Source organism: Asterias amurensis, chromosome 21 (assembly GCF_032118995.1).
Source record: "Asterias amurensis chromosome 21, ASM3211899v1".
Taxonomy (NCBI): domain Eukaryota; kingdom Metazoa; phylum Echinodermata; class Asteroidea; order Forcipulatida; family Asteriidae; genus Asterias; species Asterias amurensis.
In genome coordinates this window covers 2,170,273-2,197,791 of record NC_092668.1, presented here as the reverse complement: position 1 = coordinate 2,197,791, position 27,519 = coordinate 2,170,273, and the positions used below count along the sequence as shown (strand labels likewise).

Sequence of the window (27,519 nt, the reverse complement as noted above, 5' to 3'; positions counted from 1 at the left end):
TCACTCCCAAACGGTAAAAATTTATTTTGAAGTTCAATAAAACTACCTTCCGAAAAAGTATATCACCAATATATTTAATCACATAGCCTGAGGTTAATTTATAGACTTCATAACTTCTTCACAATCAATACGTTGATATGCTCTTTTTTCTACATAAAGGAACATTTTAACCAGTCAGACACTTGTACAAACAATAAATAAAGGAGACAGAGATCAAAATAATATTGTTTTTAATATCACTACCACTTTTTATTTCTTCTATTACCATCGAATCCCCTAGTAAAACTATACTGGAACACAGTCTTTTTATGACAATTTTTTTTCTTTTTTCTTTCAACTCTTCAGTGATGATGAGCCAATTTCTTAAAGACACTGGACACTATTGGTAATTACTTAAAGTAGTCATTAGAATCCTGGTAACAAGCAATGGAGAGATGTTGATCACATTGTGAGAAACGGTTCCCTCAGAAGTAACAGTATTTGAGAAATAGGTAATGCAACAAGGATGGGCGTTTTGGATGTTTTTTTTTACTTTCAATACTCTCTTGAAACTTTGATGACCAAATGAGTCAAAATTATCACAGGTTTATTTTAGGCAATATGTTGGGATAAACCAAGTAAGAATAGTGATCTTTGACAATTACCAAAGGTGACCCTATTGCCTTAAATGAGAATTATTAACCTTAAGTGTATACATGATTCAATCAAGATTGTTATCTGAGTATATAAAAAAATCAAGTTTCTTTGGCAAGCTTTCATAAAAGAAAGGTATTCATTTACAGGAAACGATTTCATCCAGCAACTTTGCATAGCAAAACATTTAGACTGCACTTTTTTGTGCCCACAGAATGCAAATAATGTTGAGTAGCAAATGGTGATTTTTGAGAAGCACCATCACAATTTTGTGTAGCATTCTGCTGTGCTATTCAAGGGAAATCGTTCCCTGATTAAGCAATCACCCTTAAAATGAACGGCATTAGAAACTTTTGGCCAAGCCTACAGCAGCTTTTGAAAGATTGTACAGTATTGAGCATTCTGAAAAAAAGACCTTTGCCTTTCTAAAGCAGGGCTCAATTCCATGGAGCTGCTTTAGCACAAGAAATGGGTAAGCTTCAGATTAAGGTTACCAGCCAAAATAACATATCATATGTACAATCTGTGACTGGTATCCTTCTTATTTTTATTCAGCGGAAAGTTATTTAGCCAAAATGTCTACTTAAGCAGCTATATTATATTGAGCCCAGATATCAGACCAAATAGACCACCGACATTGTCCGGTAAGTAGAGGCCGTTTGAATCCTATACAATGGTACCACAGTAATTATAATCGTCCTCAGAATACACTCTAACAAAATTCAACACTTTTACCATAAAGAGTGATTGCTTACTATGGTGGTAAGCTTGATTCCGTGCAAAGCAAACTAGGGTCCGTAGCTGAACATTTTTCAGCTAAGCAAAAATGAGCATGCTACCAGTTACAAGTGGTACATGTGACAGGGTATTTTGGCTAGTAACCTCATCCTGGAAGCTAAAGATTTTCTACAAAACAAAATAACAAAATTGCAACAAAAGCAAGTATCAAAAATTCAGTTGTCCAAAGACTGAACCCTTTTAGAAAATTCTTTCCACCCTTCCCTGACGGGCATATACTGTTTTTTTTTTATATTAATCGCTGTCTAATTGAATATCATTGAACTAACAAACTCTTAAAGTCACCATTTAACCCTGTATTAAGTTGTTCATAAAAACCCAACTTAAGTATTCTTTGTTTATTTGCAGTGAACTTTCATAAGACAATAACAAAATAAGACAGGCACTCAGTGTGTGATATAATAGCTTGTGGTGTGTGATGTCATCACTTGCAGTGTGTGATGTCATAGCTTGTAGTGTGTGATGTTATTGCTTGCAGTGTGTGATGTCATAGCTTGCAGTGCGTGATGTCATAGATTGCAGTGTGTGAGTTCATAGATTGCAGTGTGTGATGTCATAGCTTGCAGTGCGTGATGTCATAGATTGCAGTGTGAGGTCATAGATTGCAGCGTGTGATGTCATAGATTGCAGTGTGTGATGTCATAGCTTGCAGTGGTGATGTCATGGCTTTTAGTGTGTGATGTCATAGCTTGCAGTATGCGATATCATAGCTTGCAGTGCGTGATGTCATGGCTTTTAGTGTGTGATGTCATAGCTTGCAGTGTGTGATGTCATAGCTCGCAGTTTGTGATGTCATAGCTTGCAGACACGCTCAGAGTGAGCTGGTTTCATCCGGCTTGACTGCTATTGTGGTATAAAATGCCACGTATCGACTGTCAAAAAAGAAAAGAAAAATTAAACATCACTTGGCATCATTGAAATCCTTCCAATATTACAGACATGCAACTTTCTGATTGAAAAAAAAGAAGAGGAAATGGCCGATCACACTTTTTCAGTTTTCTATGGCACTGTTTTGAAAAGAAAAATCGGAAATCAGCTGAGCAGCTGAAAAGTTGCATGCCTGCATATCAACAAAAGCTACTGACATGCAACTTCAATCATTACAAAATGGACAGGAACTGCCTGCCTGCACACTCAACTTTGTTCAGTGCTTTCCATCTTTCTAGTTACCTGGTTGCAGATGCGGAACACACCTCCAAGAAATACTGTCTACAATTTCCCCAAATAATTGGGGGGGGGGGGGGGTGACGTCAATTCCTTTGTGTACATTTGGACTCCCAAGATGGGGGACAAAATAGGCGCTTGTGTTTTCAACTCAATAGTTTTGTTTGCAAAATATGTTTACTACCTTTTGAGTTTAGAGAGAACAAGATGAGAACAAATTGAGAGAAAAATAATATCCTACCATCAGTGTTGACTGGTTCTGGAGTTCCTATTTCTGGAGCCTGGGCAAGAAAAAAGAAGAACTTGTTAAGTTTTCTCAGTATCGAGGTTATAATCATCATACACTCATCATACAGAGAGCCATTTGCAAGTTTGATTTGAATATCATCTGGTACAATGACTTGCTTAAGTCGCAAGTTACCACTTTAATTTGAATTCTTCAGACTACAGAGACAGTTGCTATGTCATAAGGTTTGGGGCAAGCTTTTGTAGAGCAACCTCCAGGTGAGCAAACCCTGGTACCATTGATTCAAAAACATTAATTCAGACTCCAAATGGGTGTTGGTCCTCTCTTATTTAAACAAACAAAGCTTGCCTGAACCATGACAGATTAAGTGAAATTATTACACAAAATTTCATAAGGTCAACAGGTCAAGTTAGAATTTATGAGAGCATGCCAGATATTAATATACCTCCCTCTCCCTCAGCAAAAAAACAGTGAGTGTCAAGATTTAACAATTGAACGACTAACAACTTGTTTCCATCAAGTACGGTGTAGAACTCATCCTTTTACAATAGATATCTGAACTTGAAGTAACATGAACAAGTCAAAGAACTTACAGCTGCGGCGATGGTTTGAGCTTGTTCGGCTGAAATAAGGTGTGCACTTCCTGCAACGGAAATATTCTCACTGAAACAAGAAGAGATAAAGGAGCATTTATGTGGGGACATATAACAACGCATAAAACCCTGAAAACAAATCTCCTGAACACACAGGCGGCCAACTTGCATGTTCACCATTGATTTACATTGCTAAGTCATTCATTTTCATACACGGGAAGGTTAGCATGCCTTTACGTGGGCTTACGGTTAGCAGGAAATTGCACAGTAAGCCTAAATATGGCTGTTAAGCAGCTCTTTGAAGTTGGGCCCTGGTGTTTGACTTACCAGGAGAGTCCTGCTGGATCTGTCTTTCCCTGCATGAGTCTCTGCCATTGTTCATGGGTCTGTTTGATGATGGACAGAGCAAAGTCCTACAAACATAAAAGTCAAGCCAAGTTTTAATTAGAATGGAATTCATTCGAAGAGAATTTGGTTATAATTATCCTTTAAAAGCATTATACAGGGTTAGTAGAGCCGACACAGTAATCGCAGTGTTCTTCCAAGAAGCATTGAGCTAATTTCATTATTGGTTTTCTAGAGTCAGCAGTTCTCATCACTCAAGAAATATGGCTTTCCACCTTCAAGAAGAATTTTCCCAGAAGCATTGAGCTAATTTTATTGTTTGCTTTCTAAAGTCAATTCTCTACACTCAAGAAGCGTGGTCTTCCAACTTCAAGAAGAATTTTCCAGGCCTAGGGTTTTAAAACTTGAAAAAAATGAGCTTCATACTAACCTTGCCTTTAGGTTCATCGTTGAAAGCAAATGTGTTGAACGGTTTACCATCAGGGACCTTGTATATCTTGAACCACTCAAACGTAGACTGGAAAGATGCAATGGGTTCAAAGAAAAGAGAAAGAAAAAGAGATCAATTAAGACTCTGTCTCAATGCATCTGCTCTATACAAGAAGAAATAGTTTCTAATATTGTTAAGTTAAAAAAAAATTGTATCAACAATGCATTCAACAAATCTTTAAAATAGCAAAGAAAATTTTGTAATTTTAAAACAGAAAACAATCTGAAAGTATTTTTGAGTCAGAATATTAATAAAATTATGACTTTTACCTCAAGGAAGCCAGGCATGTGTTTTTTTATATCTTGTAAATCTGTAAGAAAGAAAATCATCAAGGAATGAAAGTTGTTACTGACAAAAAGGTCTGCAACTTACTAGGACCTACTAACTAGCACCTATGTTGCAATGATGGCATTACGGTACTCTCTTGAGTTGTAGATTTCAAGGAGCTTTTGAAAACAGTATCTTGAGCACTACGGCAGTAAATCAAAGACCATGATTGCTTTATAGGCAAACATAAAAACTATCATGATATGTGTGTAGGAGTCGGGGGCTCATGCTGTACAACTCACCATTTAGATCCTTTGCCAATTTGTCTCTAACATCAATCGCCAGAATCTTCCAGTCTGTCTCCCCTGTCATAAACAAAAAAATCAGAAAAATAAGTTGATAAAGCATGAGACAATGTAATCTTTGTTTACAAAAAGAGTGACCTAACTTGTACATTCCGCCAAGCCTTTGTGTTTGAGTGGCCTTGGGAAATCTGACCCACTTCTGAGTTATTCAAGGTCTTGTTTGTTACCTTCATCAATCATGGCGAGAACACCAAGCACCTTGACCTGTACGACTTCACCTCTCTTGGCGACCCTCGACCCGATCTCACACACATCCAGAGGGTCGTTGTCGCCCTTGCACTTGGTGTGCTCATCGTTGTGGCCAGGATCTTCCCACGTCTGTGGGGAAAACAATTTATGAATCACAATTGAGGAATGATAGTGTTAATGGTACATTTCAACAACAAGAAAAGCCTCTTCCTTTCTGACCGCTCAATATCATCTACTGTGTCTTTGCAGGCTAGATGAACAATACTGCAATAATAATAATAATGTGGTAAAGATATACTGCAGTACACTGTCAACCCTCCTACTGTCTGACCCTTCAATATCACATCTACTGTGTTTTTGAAAGATAAACAATGCCGTTGGGCAATATGATTTCATGTGGGGAATGAATCTGTAAGAAACAAATTTGAAACTTCTACTGGAGCATTTCAATGGCACCAAGGCATTCGCCTTTGTTGCTTCTGTGAAGTACCGAGTCTGGTTTTTCTTCTGGATTATTTTGGCTTGTAACTACAGAGAGAGAGAGAGACAGAGAGAGAGAGCATTCTGACCTGTGGAAGTGCTCCGTAGTTCCATATGTACCCATGGTGAGGGAAGCAGTTCTTGACGAGACGTAGCTTGCCTTTCTTAACGTCTTGCATGATGGGGTTAAGCTTCTCGCCAACCTTGATCTAAAATTTCAAATAAATAAATAACATGAGTAAGAGTCACTGCTGGGTATAAAGGTCTGAAACTGGGATGCAGATCTTGTTTAGAAGGAATGCTGCAATGATGGAATATCCACCTTTTGATAACCCCTTGGAATTATAGATTCAAAGAAGTTTTTAGGAACAGTATCCTATGTGCTGGAGAAGTAGATCAAAAACAATATGTTTTTAAAAATACAGCATTTGTTTGATACACACTTTGAAAAGTATGAACTAAGATAAAAGTCTGAATTTTCTCATCTGAAATTAACAAAGAACAAACATTTGGCACAAGTGTTGATGTAAAGGAATTTTTTTTATTTTATTTAAAGGACATGTTTTCAATATTGAAATATATTTGTGAAACATAAATATTCCACTTTTTTACCTCCATTTTGGCATTGGTCCATCTGGGCACCTCAACTACCATGTTGAAAACAGCTGGCTATTAAGAGAAATAGAATCATTGCAAAATTAATTTTCATTATTATTTTACTATAATGGCTACAGAAATTGGTAAAAGTGACACACCAAATATTTTTGGTTTGACACATTCATAAAACATAAATCTGCCCAAATAGACATTTAATTTAACTTTTTCTACTCTATTTTTATGAGAGATCGCCTAACATCACAAGTCTGAACGACCACTTCAAGGTGAGGGCTGAACTCAACTGATTTGTGCTGTCGACCCAAACCAACAGGGATACTTTGCCACCTAGTCCTAGGGCTGAAACAGAGATACGGATGCAGGCATGGTATAGGAGCCTGGCTGGTAGAGCTTCATGCTGTACACTTTCGCAAATTTTTACGCATCAATTATGGTTAAGTGCCTTGCTCATCAGAGGCACAAGTGTCATGACCGAGATTCGAACCCACACTCTGCTGCTTGGGTCTGGTGTACTAGACTACTCTGCCACAACACGCCACGACTTTTCAGTGAGGCCACATTGAAATTTCTTCAAAAATTTCCCCCAAAACTACCTGCAGGAATTTCCAAATTCCAGGTTGCTTCAATTTCTGAGAGTTTTACAGGCCAAACGTTAAGCTCGGGGGATGGTACAGCGAATTTAGACTGGCTATTAGTCCTTTCTCCTCATTCTCTATATCCATCATGCACACCCTAAAAGTAAACAGGCTAATTAAAGGTGTTTTGTTAGGAACGCATTTTTTTCTTCATAAATTCATTTCTTTATTTCTTAATTGTATTTTTTTCAGGGAAGAATATTATTTGTGGTTGTGAATTTTTTATTGAAAATTATTTATTCAAATTCCTTGAGGGCAGGTGGGTAAATATTGTTTAAAAGTTCATTTAATAAACTCACATCACTGCTTCCAGAGGGAGTCAATGGGATATCATGAAACGGCGATATATAATTCCCGCTTGCATTCTCTAAAAAGGAAATAACAAAAGACAAATAAGGAAAGTTGTGTTACAACACATGAATATCTCAGTCATTTTTAAGTAATCCCTAAAAAGTAAACAAATGTAAACAAACTTATTTGATAAGAAACATGATTGATGAAAAGTAGTAGCAATAATTATACAAACATTTTTCCAGTGAAAAACAGTCATGACCGTGACGGAACAGGAAAGATGTCCATATCCTGCCATCACTTATTTTAGTAATTCAAAAGCAAATCATTAAGCAAAAAGAATTTCTTATTCTGAATCTGAGATAGGCCTACAGTCTTACAGAATTTATTTCTTTAATTAACAAACAATCATAACGAGTGGTGGCACTGGCACAGTCCAGTGGCAGGATACGGAAATTACTCTGTCATGACAGCCGATTGACCATAAAAACAGCAATAATTCACTGAAAACTCCAGTCCAGCAGTGTGGTTATTTAAAACAAAACAAAATTGAATAAGCGTGGAAGTAAAAAACGTAATACTGGAACTGGTGAAGGCAAAAACACACACTAAATAAAGACGGAAACCATTTTTTAACTCACTGAAAAAGATGCGATATTGAAGTGAATTTGCTGGCCCTTTCTCCTCGATAGTGTATGAAGACATTGTGCTGAAAGACCTTAAGGTAGCAGGGAAACTAAATCGTTTATTTGATGAACGGATGATCTTTTGCCCGTGGAAATTGTTCAGCCTAATCGAAGAGCGGAGGGCGCAGCACAAACGATGACACGTTACAGTGGACATGTGTACTTTTTAGTTTTAATAATTATTCTCAAAAAGAAAGATGGAGCAATCACCTTGTTCCCAACTTGTGTTAAACGCGTGGTGAGAGATCAAAGTCCAAACGTTAAGCCCGGGGGATGGTACAGCGAATTTAGACTGGCTGTTAGTCCTTTCTCCTCATTCTCTATATCCATCATGCACACCCTAAAAGTAAACAGGTTGTTTTTCTGCGCATGCCTCGAGTCTGTGGAAGAGAGACAGTTGCAGGTACCAGTATCTGTTTTTTTAAATCTTGCAGATGGAAGCAAAGAATTGTGTCCGTGATGACAAAATTGCATTATGCAGCAGCATCCGGACGGACATGATTGCACATCCTATGCAAAACCGTCCGGCGGACATTATTGCATTGCATATGCAATACTGTCCTCCAGATAGTATTGCATAGAGGACATAACTGCATAAATAATACCATGGAGGTCACAGGGGAAAGGTTACCCCCACCCCCTTCCCCCCTTGTAGACTTGTGTGGGGGAAAAAATCAACATTTTGTTTATACACTTTTAGGGGGGGTCTTGAAAAAGTGTACTCTTTGTACACTTGTGAAAATGTTGATAATTGTGAACGGCCCCTTACAAGCCTGGGGTCGATTTCACAAAGAGTTAGGACTAGTCCTAACTTAGGACTAGTCCTAGGAGATATACAAATTGCATGGAGAGTCCTATGTTAGGACGAGTAACTGGTCCTAACTCGAGATAAGACTAGTCCTAACTCTTTGTGAAATCCACCCATGTTAAAATAAATACAGCCAAATGCATAAACTGTGTCAAGAAAATTCCCATCTTGGTAGAAAACTGTGAGAGATACAAGACGTGGTGGTGTCTTGTGCTGTTCCCCCTTCAATCAATTCAAGCCCTGGGGTGGATTTCACAAAGGTAGTCCTAACTTAGGACTAGTCCTAGGCAATACTAAGATATAGGACCAGTCCTAAGTTAGGATGAGTTACTGGTCCTAACTTAGGACCAGTCCTATCTCTTAGCATTGCCTAGGACCAGTCCTAAGTTAGGACTACCTTTGTGAAATCCACCCCTGGGAATATAAAGCTTAAATTGTACAAAAACAACTGGCAGCTATGACATTAAGAAGAATTTGCATCAATCACTCTGAAATTGTTTCACAAATCATACTTTAATAGAAAAATGTACTTCACTACATACAATTAAAATAATAAACACCCAAACCATGCACTCAAGTTAATCAAATGTTGTGCAGTAAACAAAATCATATGAAATTATACCATTGTATACGAAAACTTATTTATACATTTCAAAACACCTGCGGAGCATTGTAATTTCTCACTCATCTCACACACTTACATCATCACAACTTTTTTTTCTTCATTTTAAATGAAGGCAATTGTTACTGTTTAGAGAAGACTTGTCGTTATAATTTACATGCATTCTAAATACAGGCAGTAAGTACAACATGCATTAAATATTTATACTTGAAAAATAACGTTTCCCTCTAATTAATTTCTGTGGCATAATTCGGACAGGCATGCACAAGTAATAATGTTATAATTTTCCAATAAATAAAATGTTTTCAATGCATTGCCAATTTTTTCTTGGGGGTTCCTAAACAATTGTTTAAGCATGATGCAATTCTCTTGACATTAAATACTAATAGCCCTACTGCTGTCTACAACGTGCAACAAGTAAAAAAATGTTTGTATAGCTGCAGGTCATGTGAGAAAGTGTTGGGACTCAACAAAGATCAATTCTGGTTTTTTACTGTAAAATTTGAGATGTTAAATTTGCATTGGGGATAAAGAATATAAATTTTGGTTTTTACCCACACACCAATGTGTGTAGGCACTGTAAAATTTTCAAAAACAATAGAGCAATGCACATCTAACATATATATTTTTTTCCTCTTCAGCCAAATTTTGAAGGAGTGATAATTTCAACTCTGCTACCATTCTTTAATTTATACTTGTCAGAAACACATTTAGGGCCTGAATGGTAAAAGCAACAGTTTATGAAAAAGAATATTCCAGCTAACATGGATGTTCCATTCCAATTTAAAAACTGCTTCAACTAAAAATTAATGAATATTTTCAAACAGCCATTTTGTCCACACAATTGTGTTCGACTGATTTAGTTTCCGAACTGTTATTATTAACCCTTTCAAATCAGACCAAAATTTACAAATTCCTCATCCTAAACCCCAAAAGACAGAATAACCCTCCTGTAACCAACACATATACAAATAAGTAAAAGAGCTGAAAGGGGGCAAGACTACAGCTAAATCAATGTTTTATAGCACTATATACCACCATGCAAAACCTAAAAGCTGGAAATATTAAGAGTGCAGTTAAGGCAATATATCATTTTTTAATTGCTTGAATGCTTAAACCTAAAAATATTTTTTTTTTCTACAAGATTAACCACCAATTTTCTGTGGAATTCCAACACATGTGTAAATAGTTAAGTATGTTGAAAGTTTGTTGACAAATATGACAGGATGAGGGCTTGGGGGGGGGGGAATGTATGAAAGCAAACTCGCTGTCTGGCGTTCCCTTGAATGGAAGGGGGGGGGGGGGGTTGCATGACTGGAAGTCACTGACTAGTGACTACCAATGTCATCTGCTACTTCAAGGAAGACAACTGCATCAAGCCTCATGGTGAATTCAATAATATCAAAACGAAACAAAAACCTACACCTGATCTACCCCCCGTGAAAAAAAACATATAGGCACTTTCATATAAAGTACAATCGTGTGTTTTAACATAACTGTTTACATAAATCAAAAAGGTACACTGAATGTTTAACCCCCCCCCCCCCCCCCCCCCATTCCCAGTTACAAAGAGCATGCATAAGCAATCCAAACTGCAAAACCTACAATGTATTGCTCGAGTATCGCGTAATCGGGAAACAAAAAAAAAGAATATAAATTTGCTTACAAAATTGATTTTCAAGCGATCAACCAAACTATAAACTTCTCCAAACTCTTTTCCATAGGTAGAAACAATAAAATTGTTCTCCCAGTTACCCAAACACAACATACTTTATATTTTCTTTATATACTTGCAATCTAGTTACTACAGTTCTCAACTGTATTTTTTAGATTATAAATGTGCAATTTCATTTTTTGATTGTTTATTTTTTTTTAATGCAGTCAAATTCCATGCAATTTTTTTGATTAAAATAGAGAGAATACAGGAGCCATATACAACCAAGGCAGAGCTATAGGGAGAAAGGCTATAAGCCTAGGCTATAATGAGAAAAGCCGTAAGCCAGGTTTGTACTTCCTGCGAATGTGATACGAATTTTGAAGTCACAAATTAGTAATGAATAATTCACATCAGTTGACTTGTGCTGAACTCCAGCGAAACGTTCGCTGCGAAAACAGCCATGTGATGTCCAGATTTGTATTGCATTCGCATTTGCAAGAAGTATGAACGGGGCTTCAATGGGTCAAAAACCAACTTGCATTGTACTAAGTCACAGAGGCCTGGGCCAAACTTCAAAGCACTGATTGCGGCGGAATACTACGTCTATGATCCGTAGATTCACGTGCCATCTACAGGGCCGCAAAAGCATTCCATTGCGAGCAGTGCCGTGAAATTGGACCCAAATTGTCTCCCAGTGAACTTACTCACAAAATAGTGTTGCAAATTTGAAATATGTATATTTTTTGTGTTAGAGATTCATTGGTTTTGAAGCAGGGCCGCCATCATATTCATCTCGTTCTTGCTCCACTTGAGTGATGAAAAGGAAAGTCATGAAAATACCCACAATCTGTAAAATAAAAAAATGAAAATACAATAAGTAATGTTTCAAGCTTTGCATGATGAATAATAAGAATTAACTCAGAGTTAATAACAGTAGTCCAGTCTAATTTCTATACCATCCGCCCTGGTAATAGTTAAAAGCAGGACAGTTCTTTTTCAGAACTGAGAAGTCTCCCGAACCTCCGATTATCTACTCCACGGCAGTAGAATAAAGCAAGACAGTTCCCTAAGAACAACTCTACCCGGCAAGTAGATAAACACATGGTGTTACCGCAAACCAAATATACAAGAATTAACTCTAAATAAAAAGTAAACTTGCGGGTACAACCCTGTATTAACCCTCTTGTGAGGGAGAGTTGGCTCTGAAAAGAGCTGGTGAGGTCTGAATGTTTCAAGTATACTCTGCTCCTCTCACTATTTATAGTCATTCTTAGAAATACCAAAAAACAAATATATAAAATCAGATTACCTCCACAAATATATATCTGCTGCTAATTATACAAAATGTATCACTACTTATATAACTAGTGCAGTTTCTTGCCTGCCAAGAAATGCCCTGGGTTGTACAATGTCACACTTTTTGTAAACACAATAACTGGATATGTTGTTATTGTTATTGTTACAATTAGGTTTCTCCCCCATGCACAAGCTAGTATGCACCAGAATGCACCAGCTGCGCAAGTACATGTATGCGCAAAATGCTGTCAATTAAAATATATTTTTTAAATGTTTTCTTTCTGCTTAACTTTCTTTAATTCAGTTCACCAAAATAAAATATAAACAAATATTTTTTTTATCAGTTCAATTTCCCAAAATCTTTAAGAGATAAATATGATTTAGAATGCCATGCGATGCACAGTTTGGCTTTTAAAGATTTGGCTTTTAAAAAAACAATTACCAAACTTTCCAATGACCTATGTCTGAGCTCAGTGTGCTCTGGCCAAACTTCCAAAATATGGGAACAGAATGCCCCAGTGTTTAAAAAATCCAGGGGAGAACCACGTGATTATGGAAACATGAAATATAAAGAAATGGGTTAGAAGAATCTTGATAGAGAATTTTACAAAATGTTTGTTAGACTTTTAAAAAAGGGGCTGGGGTAAATTCAGCCAGGGTGGAGAAGGTCATTTAACTTCTGGAAATTTTGTACTTTACAAAATCAAAACAAATATTTCACAAACTCACAGCGATTTTACAAATAATACTAGTTTGTTATAACTACATAGTATGTTATTGCAACCTTCAAATGGATGGGGTTTAAACAAAATTCTAGTTTTGGTGGGATGAGGAAAGGTTTTCTTTCACAGTTTGTTTTAGTTTTTATTTAAAATAAAACAATACGGTCACACGTCAAACCCATCCAAGTTCCTGCAGGCTAAACTTACAAACGTCAAAGGTCAGGGTTTAAGTGTCAGATACCCTATACCTGACCATCTTATCCCATATCCTGTCGATAAATAGTATGAGGAGAGATAAGCCGACAGCCTGTCAGCGGGAAAGGACGAAATAAGTTGTGATTACCAAGAAACCGGGTAACCAAAGATATAAAGTCCGAAATAATATGGTAGCATCAGAATAAAAAGGAAAGAAGAAACAAAATTTTGATTATTTTTGATTTTATTACAATTGATGTAGACAGGGCTTCCTTATACGTATCTTGGACGTAGTATTACAAAGATGAGATTAACATTCAGAATTTTGTTTTCTTTTAGCCTTGCAGAAAGACTCTGTAAGAGGGCAAACAAACGTCAGGCCATGAACATTTTTTTTGTTAGCCTTTTTGGGGGCTTGGTGTACACTGAAGGAGTACACTGTTTGGTTTGGGTGTATACAGAAAAATGTACCTACATATAAACCTAAGAGAGTCATAGTAAAGACCTTTATCATGCTGCGTCCATCTTGGTCATGTTCCTCAAATCGAATAACAATAATGCATGCTAATAATCATCTAGCAATTAGGAGCCAGACTGTTTGGTTCTTCCAGCCTCGGTTTGGTAACATTGATATCAATTGGAGAAATTCAAGATGGCTGCATTGTGATAAAGGTCAGCCAGGGAACAATTTCATCCTGCACGTTTGCATAGCAAAATATTTCGACTGAACAGTTTTGGTTCACACCGAATGCTTATATTGAGAAGCAACTGACAATTTTTGAAGGTCTTTGTAATTTTAGTCTGTGAAAATTTTAAGTCCCAAGTAGATTTTGAGAAATTTCCTGAAATCAGAAAGAAAAAAAATGAAAATCACGATAATAATGACATTGCTATTTTACTGACGCTTTTATATGTAAAGAGAGAACTGACCTGCGTGAGGGAGAAAGCCAGGGCCACTCCTCCCATCAGGCCCAGGTTATCTTCAGCCCAGGTAAGCACTGCATCCGTACATCCACGCACATAGATTTGGTCATCCACCGCGTAGGGATGTGGATTGCCATCTCGTATATTGTTACCGCATAGAGTGTTAGCGACTAAATCGGTCTGAAAAGAAATAATGGCAATATGATTAATATAAGTAGGATTGGAAACTTTGCCTGGTGGAAGTGAATTGTAGGGCTACAATGTCTCTGGACATTTTCAAACCACTGCTAGAAACCCACCTATTCAAAATTTCTTATTATTGACTTAAAATCCACATCCTGATGACTTAGCCACCAGAACTTGAATCTGATGTACTAACCCGCTCAGCCATGACACGCCAAGATATGCACACCTCTGTGAAGTTCCCTCGATCCACTACAGCTTAAGTAGTATTCCAGGCCTATCTTCAACCTTCCGCCTAGGTAATATTTAAAAAGCAGGACAGTTCTTTTTAGATCTGAGAAATCTCCCGACTTCTGAAAATCTACTCTGCGGTAGTAGAATATAAATCAAGACAAGTTTTCAAAAGAACATAATGTACCTGCCAGGTAGATACACACATGGCGTTAACGCAAACCAAATATACATTCATACCTTCGTTCATACCCTTTCAGCATGCAGCATCATGTCAAGCTTTGGTTGGGTTCAACTCGACATTTCGATCAGTATGCTCTGGTCGTCTTCTGGATAAAGCTGGACTCTGATGCTGCATGCTGAAAGGGTAGAAACCAAATATACATTCATACCTTTGTAGATATACAGCATGAGTACGGCACGCCACATGCATTCACTCCTGGACTGTTACAGCTGAAGTATACATTATTCTCCCAATCTTTGAAACCAAATCCACCACAACATTCAAACTGGGGAAAAAGAATCAAATCAGAGTACAGAGTCGTCAATTACAATAAGAAAAACAACAACCTTGTTTATATAGCGCTTTTTACAAAATCAAAGCCCTTCACCTGGGCCGAATTTCATAGCGCTGCTTAGCGGCAAATTTTGTGCTTACTGTGCGATTTCCATTTCATAGCGCTGCTAACCGTAAGCACACGAAAAGGCATGCTAACCTTCCGGTGCTTACCACATGATAATAAATGACATCACAATGCAAATCCATATGGCCGCCACAATGTTTCTGCCAACATGTGAAATACGCTAAGGCTTAAAAGCAAATTTTTCTGCTACAGTAAGCAGGCAAATTTGCTTACCGTTAAGCAGCGCTATGAAATTGGGCCCTGGCTGCGGACCCAGCTAAACAGTGGCTTATATGGACTTCAGAATGAGATAAGCATAGCATACAACATCATCATTAATATTGATTTGAAAAACACAAGACCAACAGACTTGTGTGGTGATGAATTTACTGTCCCAAAGTTAAAATCACTGGCCTAGAGCCATGCGCTCCAGAGTAAAGTTCAAGCCTTGGTGAAATCTCATTGGAAGTAGATAATTCTTACATTTTGTTGAAGGGAGTCAATGGCAAACTGGATGTCAGGATCATTGTAGTAATCCTCAATCACATTCTTGAATGATGAGCTCACCAGATCCTTGGCCTATGGGGAAGAAATGAAGTTTGAAAATTCGTTTTTGCCATTCACTAATGTAGTTTAAAGACTGCAACCAGTTTGTGAAAGACAAGTATCAGCACTTTGTGCACGACCCAATTTGTGTTATAAATTAACAAACCTGTGAAAAATTAATCTCAATCAATCATCAGAGTTGAGAGAAACTAGGAGGGAAAAAAAAAAAAAAGTTTGACATTGACACCTTTAACCCTCCTAAATATAGTCCTTTTCTTGGTAGCATTTTTCAAACATCGTGAGCAAATTTTTTAGCTGAATACTGGCACTCTACTAATGAGACATGCCAGCCCTTTTTTGCGGCTCTGCGCGTGCGCGCACGTACTCCGTAATGCGGGGGTAGGTCTGAGCGCGCGCACTACAGGCGAGAACTGTGAAAAAGGACCATCAAATAAGATACTAGAGGGTTGAAACTCTCCCTATAAACAAATTTGTAAGTTGACATTAACTAACCTGTCCCTTGAAGACTAGTGCAATGATGGCACACACCAACAACAGAATGAATATAAGAGCATGGGTCCAGGCAAACTGAAGAGAAAAAAACACACACCCGTTATCACAAATTAACATTTTGAGCAATCACTTAAAGGAACACGTTGCCTTGGATCGGACGAGTTGGTCAAAACAAAAGCGTTTGTAACCGTTTTTTATAAAATGCATATGGTTGGAAAGATGTTTTAAAAGTAGAATACAATGATCCACACAAGTTTGCCTCGAAATTGCGTGGTTTTCCTTCTACTGTGCGAACTAACATGGTCGGCCATTTATGGGAGTCAAAATTTTGACCCCCATAAATGGCCGACGTGTTAGTCGACGAGGTATGAGGAAAACCTTGCAATTTCAAGGCATGTTTGTGTGGATCATTGTATTCTACTTTTACAACATCTTTCTACCCATATGCATTTTATAAAAAACGGTTACAAACGCTTTTCAAAGACCAACTCGACCGATCCAAGGCAACGTGTTCCTTTAAACATTACGGTACAACTTAGCTGCAGGCCTGGAATCTTACCTTTAACTAGGGCAAGGCCATTTTCATTTTGCAAAGGGCACTTCCATTGAAAAATCTTGAATGGGAAACTTTAGAAGGGGCACCAAGGTCAAGAACTAGGAAAACAGAAGCCGTGGCCTCCATGCAATTCCAAGCATGCAGCTGCCAAAGAAAAATGCGCAGCGCTTTGTAATTTTGTTTAGTTTCTGTCAATGTAATGCTGATTCAATGCAACATTATCAAGAAAGATTCTTCAATAAAAGTCACCTATGAAAGTTTCAGTTGAAGACAGTGCCTACTTAGTGAGAGAGTAGCAAACAATCGTCACTATATTGTACATGAAAGATTTTGTTAATAATTTGATAAAGAAATAGTGTCAATATAAAGGCCCGGTCCCACTACAGCGATTACGAGAACGATAGTGATAACGACACAGAGTGAACGCATTCTATTGGTTGATTGAGCATGTGCGTAGAGCAATTCAACCAATAGACAGCGTTCTCTTTGCTCCGTGATCGTTATCATTTTCGTTATCGCTGCAGTGTGACAAGGCCTTAAACCTTGAAAGCACTTACTATTTTCAACAATAAGATGTTCTCCCTAAGTGCACCAATGCAGCCTAACAATCCTAAGATGAACATGAAGACACCCACGACCACCATGATGCTTGACGGCGTAACAAATACATCCACCATCGTCTCGTAGTTCCATTTTGCGACCTCAGCGTAGATGCCGATGCTTAGGATTGTTACTCCAATGATCTGAGAAAAAGCAACAAAGAAACTTGTTTCTTATTGTTTCAGTAGTGTTTTGCAGCAAGTACGTATTAACCCTTCCCTTTAAGGGCACTGGGGTGGACTTCACAAAGAGTTAGGACTAGTCTTATCTCGAGTTAGGACCAGTTACTCGTCCTAACTTAGGACTATCCATGCACTGTGTATATCTCCTAACTCTTTGTGAAATCGACCCCTGGACACCTTTGGTAATGGTCAAAGAACAGTATCCTCCCTCACTTGTTGTATCCCATATGCATAAAAAAATAACAAATCTGTAAAAATCTGGACTCAATTGGTCATCGAAGTTGCAAGAGAATAATGAAAGGTGCCTAAAAGGGCTTCAGGCCTAAAGTCTTTAAATATTTGAGTGAGAAATTACTTTTCTCAAGAACTACTGTACGTTACTTCAGAGGGAGCCGTTTCTCACAATGTTTTATACTCTCAACATTTTAATCCCCATTGCACATTACCAAGTAAGTTTTTATGCTAATAAATATTTTGAGTAATAAACCAACAGTGTCCAGTGCCTTTAATAAAGACACAATGGTTCGGATCACCTTGTAATAACAAATGAGTATTTTAATAGGATTAAGCATGGTACAATTATCCTGAGTCATAAACATCTTGGTAATCAATGTTTGTCAAGAAATCAATGTGAAGTCCTATACATGCTCACAGTGTTTCTTTGAATGGCAACTGTACGCCATACAGTACATGTACATTTATGTAAGCCTATACGTGTGCATGCTGATCACATCACACAGATACAATAGGATATGAGTCATTATTGGTGTGGTCTGCCAAACAATAATGCATACTGTATCTTGTGCACATTTTGCTACAGTATCAAGTTATAACTTGCAAAATACATGTACATGAAGAAGAAGAAATGTGCCTCGGCCCGAACAAAAGCTTACACAATAAACTTAAAGCCGTTGGACACTTTCGATAAACAGTATTGTCCAAGGCCCACACTTCGTGTATCACAACTTCTATATCAAATAACAAACCTGTGAAAATTAGGCTCAATCGGTCATAGGAGTCGGGAGAAAACAACGGAAAAACCCACCCTTGTATCCGCGCGTTTCGCCGTATCTTTCTAACCATATGCATTTTATAACAAACGATTACAAACGCTTTTTTATAGACCAACTTGTCCGATCCAAGGCAACGTGTTCCTTCAACTATGTGTTTAAATTAAATCCGTAATTCTTGTTATCGAGAATTGATTATTGTTATAATGTTGTCTCAAAAAGTAAAGCATTTCACGGAATAATATTTCAAGAGAAGTCTTTCACCATTACCTTCTATAAACCCATGTAAGTTATTTGTAAATCTGTGAACTTGTTGTTTTTTTCTGTGCCGAAAGTGTATATTGGCTTTAAAGCACGAAGGCGATGAGATTGAGAAAGAAAAAGCTGTACAGGTACATGTTCAAACGTTGAGATTGATGGGGACTACTGTTGAGCAGTTCCCTTATGAAGCTTATCAATCTGCTGACGATGACTAGAGCAAGCTAGTTGAAACGCTGAGACCAACCCAAGAACTGACTCCGCAGTAGTACAGTTAATTACGATCATATAAGCTAAAGTAGTAGTCCCAGCTCATTTCTATACCATTCGTCCAGGTAATAGTTAATAAACAGGACAGTTCTTTTCAGAACTGAGAAGTCTCCCGAACAATCTACTCCGCGCAGGCCTGATACTTCACGGAGGCAACGAAGGCGATTGCCTCCGTGTCCCCTGGTCATTGCCTTGGTGCCCTTGAAATGCCCTAGTACAAATTTGCAATTTCATCATAGGGTGCCCTTTACCAAGGAGAAAATGCCTTGGTGCCCTTGCCCTTTCAAAAACGAAGCATACAGGCCTGACTCCGCGGTAGTAGAATTAAGCAAGACAGTTCTCTAAGAACAAAGTACAAACTCTACCTGGCAAGTAGATACACATGGTGTTCCCGCAAACCAAATGTATTTGATACCTCACCATGCAATGCCAATCCTATATATGAACTTTATCAAACAGTAATTTTTGTTTTAAAATTCAATCAGGGCACAAAAACCTTCGCTAGAGTACATGCAGTAGTATCTAGAATGTGATCTGAATGGAATGTGATGCAAAGTTGTTTTTCTCTTAGAAGTCTGATAAAACATTGAGCATTTTTTAAGTCGGCGGGCAACACTGTCAAAGACCAGTATCAGCACTTTGTTTTGTGCAAAAAACATGAAATACATGTAACATCCTGTGAAAGATTTTAAGCTTAGTCATCACAGAAAACAGGAAAGACCCAAAAAATGTTTTCACTGTTCAGAGTAAAAACAAAGTTATTTATACTAGTAAAAAATATTTTTATTTAGAAGAAAACAACTTTTTCAGATCAAATTCACAAAAGTTGTACAATCTACCCCATGGTGCACACCACACAGCAAGGATTTTAAAAGAACTTAAAAACACCAATTCACAAATTTGGATCCAGAATGGCTCTCAGTATAAAAAAATCTTGGGGGAGAACCAAATAACAGTAGCTCCCCATAGCAAAAAAACAGGGGTTGGTAATAATAACATTTTCCTTGACAATGAATATTTTTATAAGGTAGGTCATGGTTGAGTGGATTGTGATTGAATAATCAATCAGTTTTGATGGGCATTGAATCATAGGAAAAACAAACAGATTTTTGGGCCTACATGTAACATGCGACCTTGACTGTGAAAATCATTATGTGTATCAGACAACAGACAAAGAAAGCAGTTACAAGTATATCTACAAAAGAATGAACTTTAAGTTAAGTAAATAGATGTCAGACTCAGAGAGTTTCTAACAATAACGTTTTAGGCCTGAAGTTGTGGATACTATGGTTGTATGGTTGTATGGCTGTATGTTTTTGTGATTTTATCGTTTTATGGTTGTGCAGATATGGTCAGCGAAAACTTTTCAAAAATTTGCAACATTTCAGATCTGTTTTTTTAACCAGATCGGAAAAATTCCCATAAAAAAAATACCACCATTTTTTTCATTCGTCATGAAATAAAAATTATTATCTAATTTAATGAAGTAGTGCAGATCCTTTTGGTAAAAATGAGTGAAGAGTGATGACAGAGATATGGAAATCTTTCCAAGTATTGTTATTTGTTAACCATCGATTCACTGTAATGAAAGGAATGTCATACAACTTGTCTGTTGGTCGAATTCGGTCAACCGGACAACTCATTAGATAGTTTAGAGACAACTCAACTGGACGTTTTGGACAACTCGACGGTGAGACAACTTGCTGGACAGATGGCCATGAGGTCAACGGATTGTTGTGATATTCATGTTCAGGTTACAGATGGGGCCTCAGCACCCGACCGAGGACCATCGCACTGTAATGTTTAACCCTTTTAACTGTCTTGGCCATCCGTCGAGTTGTCGGAACTGCAAGTTTTCCGGCCTGTCTGACGACCATCGAGTTGTCTCAACCGTCGAGTTGTCTGAACTGTCGAGCTGTCTGACAGACGAGTTGTTGTCTTAACTCGTAAGATATTGTCTACAGAGTGACGCATTTACAATGATATTATAGCACAATGTTATTATAGGAGACCCACGGTAATACAAGGTTTTACTTTTAGCACTCAACAAACATGACAAACAACACAAACAAGTCAATTACAATAATATTAATGGTCATTTCTAAATTGACTCACCCAATAGAAGAACATGTAGAAGAACAGGGAAACCCGCAGACACCTGTGGCCACAACTTGGCTGTGGCAATCCCATCTTTTTCCTTGAGTTGGAGGTTCTTTGGTTAATGAAGACCAAGCTTTCGACACCACACTATGCAGAACGCAAAATGGGTGTTTGAACACGGATCGATCCGCTGAAACCCACGGCGAAATGTTGGTAGGCGGCGGCGCACCCTTTACTTTCCTGCTTAAGCGGCGGGTCGTCAGCACTTGAAAACACTCTGTTAAATTAAAAAATCAAACATAACCATTGTACTATAGTCATCTAAAGACACTCATCAACAACTCAACACACTATGTATTGTTGTATAAAAACAACATGAGGTTTCAACTACAGAATTTACAGAAGTTTGCAAATTACCATACCGTTCTTACTTACCGTGCACACAGCATTAGCTAGTCTAGTGACCCTCTCATCATAGGGGAGGACAGGATTTTATAATACTCTTACCGTAGAGGGCGCGCTTTAGTTTACCCACATTGTGTACATTTTTATTTATAACTCTTTTACTTCTACTTTTATTTTTATTTTTGGGCGGTCATGCACGCAGCACTTGGATTAGTCATGTGTATGAGAATTATGACAACCTTGCGGTTCTTTGCTGCAACTTTTAAGGAGACAGATACGTCATTTCAATCATATGAATGCAATATAACTAGCAAGAACAGCGATGCAAAGTTTGTAGGCCTACTTTGCCTCTCGTCGGCGGGCCGCGCGGGGACGGGAGGGTTACGCCTCTCGCAACGAGTCAGAAGTTCGACCGTTCACTCCGACTAATCAATTTAGTTGTCAACCTGTCGAGTCCCGCCTGGATTCGAACCAGGGATTCCGACAAGAGAGGCGAGCGGATCTCTGCCGTAGCTGGACCTACTCATCTCACTAAAAAATTCCGCTAAAAAAAATCCTATTTCGATAAAACTTGATTTTTGGGGGAAAGGAATTTAAAGTGTTGCGGATTCGATTTGGTGACGGCGGAAAAAATAATCTCCCCAACGAATTCGCCATCGTCTTTTTTTTTAGGTTAGCCAAAACAAACGCTTCGCGGATTCGACAACAAAGTCAGAAATCTGGAATGAGTTATTAATTTTAGTGCATGATATTGCATTCAAATCCAGACCCGAAAGTTCAACTAAAAATTTAAGGCTCACACAAACCTCTGACAAAAACATACTTTGAGTAAAAAATGTACACGGATTTGCTTTAATTAATTAAAGTGCGTGTAATAAATTGTTTACCGGGTGGTAAAAAAAAATGTGTCAGGAATTATTTAAATGCAATTTTCTAGAATGTCACTTGGTTCTTCAATAAAAAAAGGAATGAATTATTTGCTGGTCTTTCTTTTAGCCACCACTCTCACGGAGCATAAAATAACTTACATTAGATTAAACAAAACAAAAAAAAACATGAAAACAAATCAAAGATGCCTTTTTCTGCAGATGCAGCGTGTAGGACTACTTGCTTTTTATCATTCTCCTGTTTAAAATCTCCTATTTCATCTGAAAAAGTCAACCCACACAATTGTTTAATCTCGACTATGCTATTATTCTGATTGAGTGGCCAAAGTTTGTTCCCGGTTGAAAAAAGACCTCAAATAACTGGAGTCACGTTACAATTAAAAACGAGATAATTAAACGCCTACTTTTGTCTTAACGCAGAGAACCTCTTAATTATTTCCACCTGTTTGTTGAACAAAAAAAAGGTGGGGGACGCATTTCGCTAAGAAGTGTTTTTTGGCTCTGCTGCTATACTAGTTGGTGATGGTCGGACATACTTGGCTAGTGACTTGTTAGATTATCCATGGAGGAAATGTTCTTCCTCCATGGTATATCAACTGAAAATATTCATTGTTTGCACAGACCGCTGACCAAATTTTTATGCAGTGAATGAATGATGCCTTCTTTTTGTCGAATCGATGCTGAGTTTTTATAACAGCGCCCTCACTTCAACAAGACTTTGAAACCGATACGGTACCCTGACTTATTGCAATCTTTAAGCAGGCGCGATGGTCATCCGACTATTAAAAGAAAATTCCAGCGCGGAATGCTGAAAATGTCACGGAGAACAACGGAAGAAATCATCGGAGACTCTTTTGTAATGGAAAAATAACAAGGATGCTGTTTTGAAGTGATTATCTACATTGTAAGTACATTTATTCAAGTTATGTGAGATCTTTTTGATATTCAGATATTGGGTATCCACGTCGATCGGCTCCCAAGACACAAGAAAATGATTCAAGTAATCGACCGAGGCGCGATTGACGATGACAACAAACAGAACACTCTGACACTGTGGTAGGGGCGGGGTTGTGGGGGGGATTGTAGGATGCAAATAAAAAAAATCGATTTAGCTTTTAAAAAAAAATACTAATAATTTGTAAATTGTTGTACTGAGGTAATGCATATAAAGGAAAAGTTTCCGTATGGCGCCACCACTTTTTCATTTAATATAAAATAATAATCTGATTTACCTCAACGAGATTTCCCTTTTTGTAAAAATGAGTGAAAAAGTGCCGTCGCCATCAGAAAGCTATCCCTTATAAATAATACACAAGTTTGTATTTTCAGCATTTATGCCAAGCAAAAAACTTGGTCAACATTTTTAATGATATTATTAGGCCCCCCTATTTTAATACAAAAAAATATACAAAAGTTAATACAAGGATGTTGAATTATTTGGTATTCACTGCTTGTACAGTGTTTGCAAGCCATTTTTATGTGTGATTGTGATCGTTTGGTAGACTACTGCAAAAAGTGCAGAATTTTTTTATTCAAGGGTGGGGTCATTGGACACGCAAATCCAACTTGCATTAAGTATAGACAATAATGCACCCTCGCCTGGGGGAATATGTGCAATACAATAGTGTTTTAACATATCAATATCTGATTTTGGTTGCCCCACTTTGGGAGTCGATGTTCTAGTGTTTTAGGCCTAATAATGCGGAAAAAAAGGTAAGGCCAAGTAAAACAAAAACATGTTTAACGTCCAGTTCAGATTTATATCACATTTGACTGGAAGTTTGCGAACAATGTTCAAAAACAGCCAAATTTGAACTTTTAAGAACCATTTCAGACCTATTCCAGACCTTTTGGGAGTCATTTTTGGGTTTGTTTTGCAAGCAAAAAAGCTTTTAAGATGGTCCGATTCAGAAAAATGCTTTGTTTACATTAAAAAAATCTCAACTACAATTAGTACATCATGGGATATTGCTTTGAGTATAAATGAAACGGAAGCCAGATCTTTGTATTATTTGTTTGTAGACTGCCCTCTTGTGGTAAGGAATGACAGTACACCATGCAGATTGCAAAATGTACAATAATAACTGCTTTGTACAGTGCAATTGTGTTTTGAAAATGACATTTCATTTTGTATGCTCATTCACTAGGCTCACACTGTACATGTATGTTGTTTCAGATCTGAACATACTTTAATGTTATGTTTTTGGCAATTAGTGTATTTATCAGGCCCCTTGCTGACTTTGTTTGCAATTATCTTTGGAGGACATCCACATTATAAAATGCAGTTCACTGTTTGCCGAAGCCTTTCTACATCTTCTAATTGAACTGCCACTGCCATATATTAGACCCCAAGGCACGTAGGTTTGGTGCCAAAGCAATCAGAAAACCGGTAGACTCCGTGCCCCAATCCTCAAGTATTTTGAATATTATGCATGCATGGCTCCACTGATTTTTCCGAGCTGACTGTTTAAAAATAAATATGACATTTAACGTGACATTTTCACTGCGTGGTAAAAATGTGGAGTGTCGGTTTGATTTGGTTCATGTTGTGGGTGAACTGGTTTAGCTTTTATTAGAATACCATGAATGAAGCTGAATTTAATTTCACATAATATGACTGCAGCTTTGGCTTTATTCCATACTTGTAGCATTACGCTTTAGGCCAATGGACATACACTGGATGTCATACACAGAAGGCCTAAATAAATTCGAAGCAATATTAAAATCCAGCTTAAATTTCTCTGTATTTCAACTACGTTTGTATTGTATTTTGTTGCAACCTTTGCAGCTGAAATCTGTTTACTTCCTCACTTAAAAAGTACACATCCATTGCATACTGAAACAGGCTTGGCCTTAAACTTGTTTTCTCCCCAAAACATTTTTTGGGGGGCCCTGGTGTGTGTGTCTCTGAATCCTACCTCCATGCTCTGATATTGTGGAAAAAAGTTGGGGGGGGGGGGTACTGAGAGGCACAATGTTTTATCTTTTATACCCTCTCTCTTCTTGGCAGTTTGATGAAGTTGCAATCTATGCAAAGTCCACTAGGCTGCACTTTATACCCAATATTCAGTTACAGCATCAAGTGTCTTTTCCGTAATGTAAACTTAAATGTTGATAACTTCCCTAAACTTGATGTCAATGTTGGAATAGAAACTGAATGTTTTCAGTAGGTTGTTAGTTCCCTGGATTTCACAATCAATCGTTAGTTCCCTTGGCATGAGGAAGTTTCTACTCAAAAAGACTATGAGGGAGACTTGGTAAGTTAAAAAATAAGGCCTTTGAGTAACGTAAATTTGTATTATTCTTAGCTGTCCGTTGATGCAAACTTCTTAATATCGTTTGTGTCTAGCCCTATTTGTGTCAGTGGGTAAATGGGCTAAGCAAACACTCTGATTGAACATTGAACCCGTATTTATCGTTGGAATTTAAAAATGGGCTAATGCACACACACACACAGCCGGTGTTGTGATAGTGGACTTGTGTCTCGACTGAAGAGTGGTCTTTCTCGAAGACACTTTCTGCTCAAAACACGTTGGTCTCTTCGATTGGTGAGCAGTACCTAGAACTAAAAAAACTTGGCAGAGCATTCTGAGTAAAATATACTGTGCTGCCACACTGTGCTGCCCAGCACAGACTTCCCCTAGATTGCACTTCGAACAGTAATGATGGCCCCCATATCTAAACATGAATGAATTTGTTGAACCGCTCGCCTTTGGTGGACTAAATTGGATTTAGAGGCCACCACTACAACTGGTCTAGCTACAACATTGTTGGTGAGCACTTTGAATTAGTCAGCTATTTTCTTTTCTTTATTTTAAAACATCAAAACGTTCTGTTTGTACCATTTGTGGTATTATAGTATTTTAATAATTATACAGAGTAGGCTATACTTTGCTAATACAAATACAAGCCATTTACAAGAAGTACTGCAATCTGCTAGGCTTGGTATTTCACAACAAGGCAATTCTGCTCCTGAGCTTACCCTTGGCAGGGCTAGCAACTCTATGATTCTGAAAATAAACCAATCTGCCAAGTTCTGATGAACAATTTTTAAAATTTTGCTCATTGTGGAGCTTTTGTCCTACATTATAATGTTTAATGTTATTCTAAATATACCCCTGATTGTTTTAACAACATTTTTTTGATTGCAATATACATGTATGCAAATTTTTTATTACTGCCTTGGTGCCCTTTGTTGAATGTTCAAATACCAGTTGACAATTTACTCATAGAGGTGCCCTTATAGGGCCATTCAAAATAGTGAATGTTATTTTTTTTTTATTAACACAAAAAAACTGCTCTGACACACCCGACTACCCAAACATCAGAACTTTTGAATGTGTTTCTTCTTCAGGCTTTTAAAAACAAACAATTTTTTTACTTTATTTAATCAGGAATTAAAGTGACGACCTTGGCCAGCTGCTGGGTATTTCTCCTTTTTTCCTTTGTTATTTTAAAAATAAAAACTGAGTTTCAATTTTTATAAAAAATAAAATATATATTGACAATTCTGAATGGCCCCTTACAAGGGAAAATGCCTTGGTGCCCTTGCCTTTTCAATAACAGCATTTTTTGGGCTGGTAAAACAGTTTACGCTCGGTACTTTAAATTCTGTTAAAAATGCAGTATTTTAGCTTTGATACTGATTCATGCAATTCTGGTTATTTTGTTGTCTTATTGAGAGAAGTATGAACATACAATGGTCTCTGTCAAATAACGTAGTACTATTTTTAATTTATTTTAACCACAGTATTGAGAGTTGAGATGCCCTTTGGTGTGTAAAGCGCTGTAATACGTCATAGCTACTATATAATATAAAAAGTGATTATTATTGTAAAAAAAGATCTGACCTTAACACATAATATTGTTGTTTTGTAATTGTGATACGCGTACTGACATGACAAATGATCGATGGCATGCATCGCTGCCATGTCATTTTCATTGTAGCACACACTACAAACGACCACTCAATACTTTTGTTCTGTTTTCGTTTTGAAAGCTGGAAAATAATTATCATCACTTCCTTCAGTAATATGAGAGTGAAGTGCTCTGTGAAAGAAGGCAGGTTTATACTTGAACAGTATTACACTTGAGTTGACTGCTTGCATATTTCAACATTTGACTACATGGTTA

General features: G+C 37.5%; 3 protein-coding genes across 6 annotated transcripts in view; 1 reads left to right on the top strand and 2 right to left on the bottom strand.

Annotated features, from left to right (window-relative positions):
* Positions 1-222: 222 nt before the first annotated feature.
* Positions 223-7,982, bottom strand: LOC139953170 (inorganic pyrophosphatase-like). Its single transcript, XM_071952602.1, has 12 exons — positions 7,754-7,982; positions 7,121-7,188; positions 6,184-6,240; positions 5,661-5,780; positions 5,070-5,220; positions 4,840-4,902; positions 4,540-4,580; positions 4,211-4,297; positions 3,763-3,848; positions 3,436-3,505; positions 2,837-2,876; positions 223-2,303 (listed from the first exon to the last, which is right to left on the bottom strand). Exons 1-12 carry the CDS (start codon positions 7,953-7,955, stop codon positions 2,275-2,277), a joined length of 1,014 nt encoding a protein of 337 aa, XP_071808703.1. The 5' UTR covers positions 7,956-7,982; the 3' UTR covers positions 223-2,274.
* Positions 7,983-9,110: 1,128 nt separating this feature from the next.
* LOC139953224 (tetraspanin-15-like) lies at positions 9,111-21,573 on the bottom strand. 2 transcript variants are annotated; one of them, XM_071952685.1, is made up of 8 exons: positions 21,530-21,573; positions 21,110-21,371; positions 17,232-17,417; positions 16,119-16,193; positions 15,543-15,638; positions 14,829-14,945; positions 14,029-14,202; positions 9,111-11,732 (listed from the first exon to the last, which is right to left on the bottom strand). In XM_071952685.1, exons 2-8 carry the CDS (start codon positions 21,182-21,184, stop codon positions 11,634-11,636), a joined length of 822 nt encoding a protein of 273 aa, XP_071808786.1. In that variant the 5' UTR covers positions 21,185-21,371; positions 21,530-21,573; the 3' UTR covers positions 9,111-11,633. The 2 variants fall into 2 exon arrangements, with proteins under 2 accessions (XP_071808786.1, XP_071808787.1); XM_071952686.1 differs by having other exon boundaries at positions 21,517-21,532.
* Positions 21,574-23,182: 1,609 nt separating this feature from the next.
* Positions 23,183-27,519, top strand: part of LOC139952980 (maternal embryonic leucine zipper kinase-like) — a 60,835-nt gene continuing 56,498 nt past the window's right edge. The window contains exon 1 of one of the 3 annotated variants that reach the window (XM_071952336.1): positions 23,183-23,290. Coding sequence is in view for 1 of the 3 variants with exons in the window: in XM_071952333.1 (XP_071808434.1) it covers positions 25,603-25,643 (41 nt within the window). In the remaining 2 variants the exon portion in view is untranslated. Of the gene's footprint in view, positions 23,291-25,542; positions 25,644-25,870; positions 26,160-27,519 lie in introns of those variants that run through there. The other 2 variants (XM_071952333.1, XM_071952337.1) reach the window with 2 other exon arrangements.